Source organism: Lingula anatina, chromosome 1 (assembly GCF_051362555.1).
Source record: "Lingula anatina isolate TDL-2025a chromosome 1, LinAna3.0, whole genome shotgun sequence".
Classification (NCBI taxonomy): Eukaryota; Metazoa; Brachiopoda; class Lingulata; order Lingulida; family Lingulidae; genus Lingula; species Lingula anatina.
Genome location: NC_141767.1, coordinates 8,125,098 through 8,136,688, shown reverse-complemented (window position 1 = coordinate 8,136,688; position 11,591 = coordinate 8,125,098). Strand labels below are relative to the sequence as shown.

Here is an 11,591-nt window from a genome sequence, read left to right as displayed (position 1 = left end):
AAGTTACATTTGTAGCAAATTATATCGAGTTTCAAGAATTAAAGCGCACGGAGTTGTTAATAATTCTTTAGCGTGATGAAAAATGAAGGGAGGAAGAGATACCACTTTAAATGAAAACTAAGCACCCCTCAAAACTATAATATTACACTGTTTTGAAAGGCATATATAAATTTGGATTTTGATAAGTGACCCGATCTCGTAGAAGGTCTTTAGATAATTGGAAATTATGTCTAGACGCGGAGAAAAGTGTCTTTTGTTCCATTTATCTTGTGGTAATGTCTTATGATTTTTCTATTAAAATTTTACGATAAATCTGCACGCATTCGCTACTCCTATACTGCAAGTATGTGCATGTCACCCTCATATCTATTGTTCTTTTACAAATTTTATACCTTACACGAGCCCACAGTAATAATTATCGTGCCTCTAAAAACATTGGGCACGAGACCCTCTCATTTGGCAGAGATAGACATCATATCTCCGAGGTCTTGGGCATAACAAGCCGAGTGAGCTGAATAGAGACAGCCATGAAAGCAGTGATTCATACAAATCATGCGTACTGCAAAAACGGTAAAAAAAGCTACTGGAAATCTAACCAGGCATTTCTCCTCTTGAATGTGTGTTTTTTATCAAGTATAATTCTCCTAAAATTAGCTTTAATCACACTTGATTTAGGAAAACACGATCTTGTTTTATTAATTATAAGTGATTGATGAATAGCGTGATTAGCTAGATTTTGTGCTTTAAATCATTCATGATACTAAATCATTATGTGATTTTGTTTCACATCTCAGCATGTTTACAACATTTGATATATATTTTAAAGAGCATAATGCGTTATAAGTTGGAGGAATGTTCGACCTTCAAATGTAAGAACCTATGTTTTAGCTTTAGCTGTGATAAAGACATGTAAAGCATTGTTTTGAAGTTGAAATGTTCGTGATCCGTGGCATTGTGTGCAAAGAAAAAAAATCTGAGCAAATGAAAATAAAAAGAGGGGATCAGAAAATGAAAGGAATAAGCAATTTGCAAGGAAATACAGACCAGTTTGTCATGACGATGAATTCAGATTCGTAGTCAGAATGGTTTATTCATAATCAGCTTCACCTTGAAGCACACGTTCGTATTGAATTAACCGGAAGACATCCCACGTGCCTTATTAGAATTAATTACTTTAATGAATGTACACAGTAGTGGTCAGTTACTTTATGAATGACACTGGTCAGGCCAGCATCTGTTCTCTTTGTCGGACATCAGGCGTAGATAGCCACCGCAACCGGGTTTATCCTCCCTGTAAGTCGTGATGACTTTTGTGTTGGCGTGCCTCGTAATCCGTAACGGCTCATCGCACCGCCAATGTTAGCACCTCCGTTTTTTTTCTTTGCTGTTTTTACTGTTTTCTAAGGTGCGGGGGGTGGTTTCTAATCCTTGGGAGGCACGCAGCTCAATCAAAAATTTGAAGTGCTTGTTAATCAACCATCTAATTCATTAAACTGTTAAAGCTAATATGCTAAACCCTTAACGTTGTTTGTTTTACAAGCTTACTCCGCAATTATGCGGTATTTGCAAAGACAATTTGCGGGGTAGTTGATAATCAATTTTGCACGTGCGCTGGCATTAGTTAACAAGCATTTGATTGGGGAGTCCAAATTACACCAGCGCGGGTCAGTGAAGAGTGTAATTATCCCTCTGCTTTGCAGCAGGTTCCCGATTATTCCAAAGTTTGCGAAAGTTGCAGAACTGAATTTCAATTTGTTTCAGTCTAATGCCGGGCCCTCTGCGGGCTCTTTGGTCCCTCATTTCCAATTCTGCGCCAGAGCAACTCTCTAAGTGACCGGAACAGAATCCCGTCCCCCCTCCGTGCCGTTCGTAAAGTAAATGCAACGGGATCTATTACAGATAATTATTTGAGAGCGGAAGGAGACGGAGTTCTTATCACAGTCTTAGCAAGTTAGTAAGGACTAATTTTACGATAGCTTAATGAGTAGGTGCTTAGATTGTTTGTTTCTTTCAATACCCGGTGGCCTTTCCCACGTAACACCCGAGTCAATACGGATAAAAGGATGCGCCCTTTAGATATCACTAGCACAGTAATCTTCTCAAGCCTTGTATACATCTCTTAACAAAGAATCCTGTAATTGACGCCAGTTTAGATAAACACACTCCACGGCTCTCTTTAACTTAGGCCCAGATCAAAAGATACAAGACAACAACTGCGGACTTTTTTTACGAGGACGACTGTTCGGAAAATAGCTAATCTTTCACCTAGAATTATTGCCGTTTATTCGAAACCCATTAATGTGTCTTTGGCCAAAGTAGTGTCAGCTATCATTTGCCGGGTCTGTGCGTTTAATAGTTTCAAACCGACACAATCGGCAGCCTCATGTCAAAATGACTCGAGATCATTTAAAAGATGATTCGAACGGATCGTTTTGATTCTACATTAAGTGGCTTTCTCTACTTAGTTGCACTTTGTTATGCCTCCGCTTTGTGCGTGGGTACAGAGGTGGATCATTGCGCCGCGGGCGTGTAAAATATCTGGTATTACCAGTACGGTTTGAGGTGTATTCACTTTACAAATTCTGCGTATTGGGGGGAGCTCTTGCGTTCTATGCGCGGGGCTGTTTTCTTTGATGTACCCCGACCCTGGCGCCTTCTTGAAACTTAACTTGTCTCCCTATAGAAAAGAGTGACAAGACTTGACTGCCTGCTTGCTCAAGCAATTAGGCAACTCAAAAAGAACTGGTAATTGATCGGCACTAAAGCAGCATGTAAAGTGCAAATAGCTTCTATTATTCGCTTGAATCAAATTTTATGAGCCTTTTCAAATGATCCTTTTAGAGATACCGTCTATTCACATACCTTTGCGACATAAAGGGAAGAATACAGCAAGCGCCGGCTCCCTATTGTGAACCCAACCCCCATCCATTAATTAGCATCCTCCTCATAATTAGATTATGCGATAGTAATAAACATTAAACAGACAGCCCGGTCAGTGGCACTTATTTATACACAGCAAATTTATTTTCTATTACAGCCAATTAAATTTTCGACCAATAGGGGACGTTAGTGTTGTGACGTCACCACCATGATGGATATGTTGTGGTATCAAGCTTACTATGATCATTCGGAGCTAAGATCTCGTCTGACACAGAGAAGAAGACTAAATCTGGACTGAGTGGACACAACGGACGTGGTTTTGGGTTGGCATTGATCGGGCACGATGTTACCGAACACAACCTTACAGACGAGTAGCAATTCAGCGTTTAGTAAACCAACAAACAATGCCACTAGGGATAGAGAGAGCCATAGCTCTCCGAGTTCCCCAGAAGAGGTTCAGGTCGATGTCAAAACCACGGCTCCCACGGTTAGAGAAGGAATAAGTTTTAGTGTGGACTCTATTATGGCTGATAAGAAATTGGACAATTCAGACAGAGAAAGTCCAGAAATCAGAGAGACCCCCTCTCCCCAAAGTCCCTCGTCCTCGGTCCCTACCGTGAGTCACTCATTTAGTGTGACGGGCATACTGAGTAAGCCTCTTCCTAAGTCCGACGCTGCCATATCTCCAAATTTACTGCACTCTCCTGACGGATCGAAGTGGGCTACTGCGTTTCCATGGTTACCTACATCCATACCAAGTGCTTCGACGCTTTCACCTCCACAGCCTCGTAAGTATTGAATAATGTATTTTAGTTTATTTCTAAGTGGTTGAAATGTATTCATTCTATGTATTTATTTTTTTTTTGCTACTGTGATTGCACTGTACAAAATTGTAGTCCAACACAGTAATCGCCTGTATTTTTGCACAGTGCCTAGTGCACTCACATATTTTTGCCAGCAAATTAGGGGAGGAAATTCGTTTTTAATGATACTCAGGGGAGCAAGAACAACAGGAAAACAATTATCTTTTTTTCTAAATCGAACAACTCTGGTAAACGTGCTGTTAAAAACAAACATAATCACCAATCTAACAACACTAAGTTAAAATGGCAAACAGAACGTCAAAAGAAATTAATTTTGATAAAACTACAGGAGTATAGTTTTATTAAATCTGTATCAAGCACTGACGTTCGAATAAGAGGAGTACTTGATATACTAGTGGTCTCTGTTGGGAGTATCAGATTTTAGTTCATCCCATGAAGTGGCGCCCGATCTCCCCACGGTTACAACACACATTTCACCAAGAAGAAAATTAGAACTCCTGCTCCTAAATATTGGGTTCAGGGCAGCGTTTAACTTATTCTGTGCAATGGAATTTTGATGAATTGCCAGACCCTCGCAACTACAAGCTTAATGGATGTATTGTTTCAGCAAATTGGTAATTAATTCAATTACAACTGCAGTTCCAAAAAGGTCATTTGTTCTTCTTATGTAGTTCCGTTCTTGTTAGGTGATTGTGTGTAATTACTATGTAAGTGCCCTATTAAAATTTAGGAGCGCTCTCTTATTAAATGTTCTACCTTGTAATGATAGAAGACTAGTCATGATGGGAAGATAACCAGGGCGATAAATTATCGTGTAAAACAAAAGGTTGTATTGATGCTACATATCTCCCTGAAGACTTAAATCTATCTCCGCATGCAAGCAATTATTCAATTACAAAGTGGTTAACATTTTTCAAACACGTATTTTGCTAATTTTTGTTCAGTTTTGGGTATTCAAATTTGTCCTGGCAATGAGTAGCATTTTTCTGTTATTAAATTATTAGTATATTCTTATTGGACGTTTATTATAATATTTGAACTTGGATAATCCTGTGAAATATTTGTAATTCTCCAATTTAATTTTTTTTCTCCTCCTGTCTGTGTTTATTTTTGTCCTCGGCGTACTTCAAATAAAATTAATAGGCCAATTGTTGCACAAAACCAACTCTTATTTAACCATTACCATCTTGTAGAAGGTTTCCTGTTTTGTTCTAAGTGGAGCGACGGCCTGCGTTCTCTAGTTGACCTGTATAAGTCAAGGAAGTTGTCGAAATCGATATGTCAAGCAATAAAACAATAAATAAAACAACACGCAAACGGCCCTGTGTATCTCAATCCCTCGCTCTTTGCCAAGAGGTTGCCTGCAGATGAAAATAAAAACAATATGTCGAGCGCAAATGAATATATTTAAGGCCAGGAAAATATTTTAGAAAAATAGTTTTAAAAAATTCATTGAATAAACGCAAACCTAGGATGGTCAGGATTTTTTTTTGAGAGCATCAGTATGCAGAACTCGTCCTGACAAATTGCCTTTGCTAATATTACGACCGACCTACCCACTACCTAAAAAGATTAATTGTGATGTTAGTAACCCCAATTGCTCCTTATTTGGTACAGTCTGTGTCTTAGTCAGCAGTAAATTATTTTATCATCGAAAAACCCTTTAAGATGAAGTGATCCCAAAATATAAATCTGCTAAAAACCAAAATAGGAAATGTTAGGAAGTGTAAAATGCTTTTTATGTATTTGGTAGAAGAAAACCAAACTAAAGAATGACGTTAAAATCATAAGATATTTTATCAGATTTAGGACAAAATTTAGTGCCCTTCTTGTTTAAGTTTATGATAAGATAAAGTAATTTCCTAACAGATTTTATCGTATGATAATCACAATCATAATTACCTACGGAAACGCCTGCGGATTTTATTTTCTAGATTAATGTTTATTGCTTGATTATATTTCTTATTTTACGAGTGAAAAATAAGTGAATCCGTGTTTTCTTCAGTTGGGCGCTTAATGATTTATATGGTATTTTGACTGTGAACTAGATACTCGGAAATTATATAGATATTGTCTTTAAATTTAATATGTTTTTGAAATTGTAAGATGGTAATGTTAACACAATTTTATTATTTATTTTAGTTTAATTCTTACCATTTTTTAAAATTTCAGGTGCACCATCCCCTCCAAGGATTACTCCGTCAAAATGTACACTGAGGAAGCACAAGACAAACCGTAAACCAAGAACTCCATTTACAACCGCACAATTATTAGCACTTGAGAGAAAATTTCGCCAAAAACAATATCTGTCAATAGCAGAACGTGCCGAATTCAGTTCATCATTGAACTTAACAGAGACTCAGGTGAAAATTTGGTTTCAAAATAGAAGAGCAAAAGCTAAGAGACTGCAAGAAGCAGAATTGGAAAAACTCAAGATGGCGGCCAAGCCAATGTTGCCCCCGGCTCTAGGAGTGACTTTTCCTGCAGCAGCAGCGGCGTTTTACGGATTCCATAGGCCTCAGGTACCAATGTCACCGTTTATTTCACCATATGGCTTTTACGCCGCACCTCACCCCCATTCAAATTTGGTGTTTCCACATTAATGATGATACTGGCGCAAGTCTCGCCTCATTCAGTCCAGAGAACCTCTGGGATCCAGTTTATCACTGCAGCTCAGCTCTGTTCGGATGACTGCCTCAGTTAATATGTACCGCCTCAGGAGGGCGATCCAATCAAGAGAAATTCACTGTTAAATAATTGTCACGACTTTTGCTTTAATATGAAACGTGCAATAATGTGATAAACTATTCCCATGGACATTTTGACAACACATTAGAATTGTGTAGAACGATTTTAAAAAGTTTTCTCTTTGAGGCAACTGTTCACAATTGAGCTTGTGACAAATGGCTCCGGAGGTTTTAAAAAAATCTTGTTAGATCCAGCAAACTGCTTCTGATGCCAATTGTACACCTGCCATTTGCTCAAGATTTGACCATTAGATTTTTTTTTTCAAAATTGACGACAAAAGTACGTAAACACTTTAAGACCTTGTAAATATATAAATAAGTAAATGATCGTTTCAGAAGGCTAGAGCCTTCAATCTTAGTCGACTATGAATTAATGCTGTGCAACAGTAACTTAATGACAACTACGGATTGTAAATGTTTTCCTTTTGAAAGCAATGTAGACATATATAGAAAATAGTAATTTAACAAAGTAAACAGCTCCATTTTTGGAGATTGACATATCCCGACATGTGCTGGTGCTATTTGAAAACTGGGGTAAAATATGACATGATTACGAATTTTTTCGCATGTTAAAGTGAATGTATAGATGTAAATAAATTGTTGTACATTAAGCTATCAATACGCTGTTGCTTATCGTTGGTTTACCGGGGGTTTGAGTTTGGCGGCGATGCAGGCAAGAATTGATATTTAGAGGGTTGCTGGGGAAAATTGACATGTTGTCTGCATGGCAGCTTGTGGTAGTTGGTCTACATTAGATGTGACCCCATTTAGCAAGTAGCGGGATGATGTTAGATTAGTTGAAGAGGGCGGGATCTCTTGGTGCGCTGGAAATTGGAAGGTTTCGGCTTGGTCCACGGCAGCCATTATTTACGATCTTGGGCTTCCTCTCTCCCTCGGCTTCAAGGGTTTCGAGCTCGTTTGTTATAATTTGTTTTCGGAGGCTTAGCAAGATGCACCTGATCTAGAGTGAGTATGCGAATTGAATCACTTGCAGGATATGTGCTGCTATGTGATGTGTATCTACATTCACTCAGAGGCGTCATAGTACAGATAACTACCGAAAATATGACCAAAATGTACAGAGTTAACGCGAACCTGAGGGATAGTCAGCGGTTTATTCATATCAATGATTACTTCAAAGGGGCAATTTATATTTTTATTGTTTTTAGTTGAAGATAATGGATTTTTAGTAAGACAGCAAAACCGCCACTTTGTCTTTTTTAACGCATCCTCGAAAGCTACTTTTGAAAATGCCATCGTTAATGGTAGTTTATGTGACCAAAATTTATTCGTAAATTTTCTTGTCTACCATCTTAGTTGCTAAATTACATATAAAATTTAATGGGTCATTTTCTGCTATATTTGCTTTTGTGCTTAATAGTATCATTATTCGCTCGTTTGCGATAAAATCACGTTGAAATAGCTGATCTCAATAAGATAAGGTCGGGAGAAAAATCTAGAAATTGGACAAGGCTAAAATTGTATTATTTTCATAATGATGGCTTGCTATTCAAGTTGAAATGCAATTTGCTTTGAGTTATCAGAAATTTGACTCTAAATTATTAACGAACAAATAGATTACTGTTCTCGTGAAATATTCAGCAGCTAACGTCTGAAAGCATGTTGGTAGTTTGCTGCAAATTTAGGTGAGATTTTATGAACTCTAAGGACCAAAAAGTTAGAAGTTTCTCGTCTGCCTTAACGGGATTGAATTACAGCAAACGAAACACTCAAAGCCTTATTGTTTATGTTAACACACGCGCCATACTTCAATTTTATGACGATCGTCTGCTGATTGACAACTCCATTGCCCAGACGATCACTTGAATTGTATCTAAACAAAACCAAGCAAATGATATGTATTCCAACTGAAGGGTTTCTGAAAACATGATGGAATTCTCTTCCTTTTTTGTTGCAATTTTGATATGGTGTCTATCCTATTTTGATTTAGTTGTAGTAAAGTTTATTTCTCTGTACATTATTTTGGGAATAACCCACATACACATTTTTGCCATAATGTAATTCACAAAGTGATTAGAATGAAAAAAAAAATCACGCACATCGAGAGAAAAAAAGTGATTTTTTTTGCAGTGGCAGTTGTGCTGAAATATAAATCCTTCTATTTTTGTAAAGTGACAGTGATGTGGCTGTATATTTTTTATGCAACCACTTTTCTACTGTGGCTGCAAGACGAGTGATTGCGGGCAATTTTAGGTTTGTAAACGTCGTATTTAACTAATTTGTTCCGCGACATTTTTGAAAGCATTATTCCGCTTGAAGGCGAGAAGAAAAGTATAGCTCCCAAGTGGTAATTGCTCTCTTATTATTCGTCCCATTTGTTTTATGACAGTGCTCTCGCTTCAGTGAATTGGGCTGTTTCAAAGAGATAATGATACTCTTATTATTACTGTTATAAATCGTTTCATTCTTCGGTTATTTTCTCATCTGCTGGGTCTTGTGATTTTGGTATTGATCGCTCAACTCGCAGTTGTGGGAGAACGAGATAACGCGCTCTAAGCATTACGGGAATTAAACAAATGGATCCCACATCATATTTTTCACAAATGATTTTGCAGTCATGCTCTGATATCAAGTCTTGCTGCAATAAATAAATGAATTGGGCTAATCAATCTTTTATTATCGACTCAAACAGAGCCAAACAAGAAATTTATCCTAGTTAATTAAGTCTAGCTCATTTTGTGGCATGCTGAGAGCTAAAAGGGGATCGTTTTAGAGAAAGAGGATAAATGTTTTATTCAGATAGCGATGCCTGAGTTTACTCCGCAACCTGTGCAGGTGACATTTGAGAATTTAAATCTGTCCAGTTCAAAGTTGGCTTGCTAAAAGTATATAATTCAATTTTGTATATGTGGTATTTGTTTTCTCTAAACGGTTCTGAATAATAAAATCAATAATAAAGATCAGATGTCTTTCTCCACGTAGGCCTAGTTGTAATATTTTTCGTGACTCCATACCTAGGAAACTCTGGCGTTGTACTTAGGTCAGGCTGGTAGTATATGAAACTAAATGTCTCAGGATTCCACAGTAATTAACCCAGACAACCGTTACATTGGAAATTTTCTCATTTAATTGGGCGAAGGCAGCAAGTGTTACAACAAACTCGTGAAGTCTCAAGGCAGCCGAACAAAACAATCAAAGGCGGGAGACCGGAAAATCTACTGAATCTACTAAAGTGAAGACGTGGATTAAAATCTCATCTAGACTGGCGTTTTAGATGATGGAAGATGTGTAAATGAAGACTGGAGGTGGTTGAGTTAATTCAATTAATTCGTTCTTTACGTTCGCCGTCATTAGTAAGAATAAAACTCAAACAAGGAGGAAATTTGTCATTATTTATGCGCGACATCAATTGTGCAAAACACGGAAAGACTTTTAACTGTGACAATCAAAGAAAAGGTTCTGGTGTGGAATGGTGTATCGTTAGAAGTATATTTGTTAAACGTCCATTCTTTTTTTGAAAAATAGGAGACTTTTGAAGGTCACAAAAACTGAGGTCTTAAGTGATTGAAACACGAATACGGGGTGTGAATCGTGGGTGCAACGGCGTTTTTGGGGTTGAGCAGTTCGGCACGCTAGCAGTTCTAAGTGACAAAGACGTTATGAAAGATGTGTGCTAAACATAATTTGATATCTTGCTTTTATATGGGGGCATAGTCGTTCATCTCTGTGATCCTATTGTTCCCTGATACAGTGTCAAATTTTACACAGCCCTCTGTGAGCTTGAGTCATATCCAATTGAAATTGTTGAAGGTAATTTATCAGCATCTTGGTCACAAAAGCATCTGCATCATTTTACACGAACAAATTATGGTTGCGGCTCGTTTATTCCCGTTTCCATCTTTTAAACCTTTTGTGTGTTTTCTTTGGCTTTCATTTTATACTTCACACCTTCGGGATCACAGCCTAGTGATTGCTTTCACGACGAAAAAAGACATTTATTTACAAATAAGGTGTATTCACGCAATAACGAAATTAAGTATCTGGAGATGGATTTTTTTGTTTCGCAATTTTGTATTGAATTTCGGTGTCACACTAGCACCGACATATGGCGGGACATCGCATCGGGTCCCTCTCAATCTGCTTCTCAAATGGCGCACTAATTATAGTAGGTAGCAAAGGTGGGCAAAAGAATCGATCACAACAAACTGCAGCTGGTAACAAATCTCTTCAACGAAGTGATGGAAGGAACAAAGCACTACAAAGAGGGGGCCTGATCAATAACATGCGTCCATTTTCTTTAATAACTGTGTTGGAAAGCGCGCTTTCTTCCAAGTCAATTCTAGTCCATTCGGAACGAATTATTCTTTCAAAGGAAGAAACGAACACTCAATCTAGGTGGTAACTGAAACCGTACAATTATCATTGCATTCAGTCCATCTGGGCTCTTTTTTAACCACGCATAAGCTGCTGGTTTAGAGAAAAAATTCTACCTCCAAGTTAATATTTCATTGCACTTTTTTTTGCAAAATTAAAGCACAAATGTTATCAAGAATAAGAACACGGAGACAATCCTATTTTCGTTAAAACTAGAAAATGTGGTACGCAGGGTCAAATGTGCATAATCAATAAAGTTTCAATTTCACACTTGTTGGAAATCACAATTTCCCTTGGTCCTTAGAGACGGTAGTCAGACTTAGGACCCCCACTCTACGTGACTGGACAGATATGATACGGTGATCCTGTGCACCCGCCTGTGGAAGCGACACGATCGGTGCTGGATGGCGGCCACGATAGAGAATATTCTTTATTCCACAATGGAATGTTTCCATACGAGACTGATTGCCGAGCAGTACAAATACGCTTCGGAAACACTAGGAAATTAACTTTCAAAGTGCATTTCAGGTAGAAAATATTTGTACAAGCCTTTTTATATGGAAATGGCGCTCCGAAATCGAGCCTCATCTCAAATATGATTGATTAGGGTAGTAAACGTAGGTTCGAACTTCACATTCCTACCAATAGGCTTATCTCACCATCAGATAAAGGAGCACATTAGGAATGACTTGAATTTATTTCTCTCTATTTTTTTTGGTTGTTTGACTGGGTGTGTGAAATCTAAAATGCTGAGCGCGGGAAAATACATAGTTGAAGGGTGAAAAATAAAAAAGTCAAAATTGAA

The 11,591-nt window shown here is 37.8% G+C and overlaps 1 protein-coding gene across 1 annotated transcript; it reads left to right on the top strand.

The window, feature by feature from the left end:
- Positions 1–3,096: 3,096 nt before the first annotated feature.
- LOC106150479 (homeobox protein XHOX-7.1') lies at positions 3,097–7,070 on the top strand. The gene is made up of 2 exons (XM_013523333.2): positions 3,097–3,668; positions 5,877–7,070. The coding sequence occupies exons 1-2, from the start codon at positions 3,224–3,226 to the stop codon at positions 6,305–6,307; spliced, it is 876 nt and encodes a 291-aa protein (XP_013378787.1). The 5' UTR covers positions 3,097–3,223; the 3' UTR covers positions 6,308–7,070.
- The last annotated feature ends 4,521 nt before the right edge of the window (positions 7,071–11,591 follow it).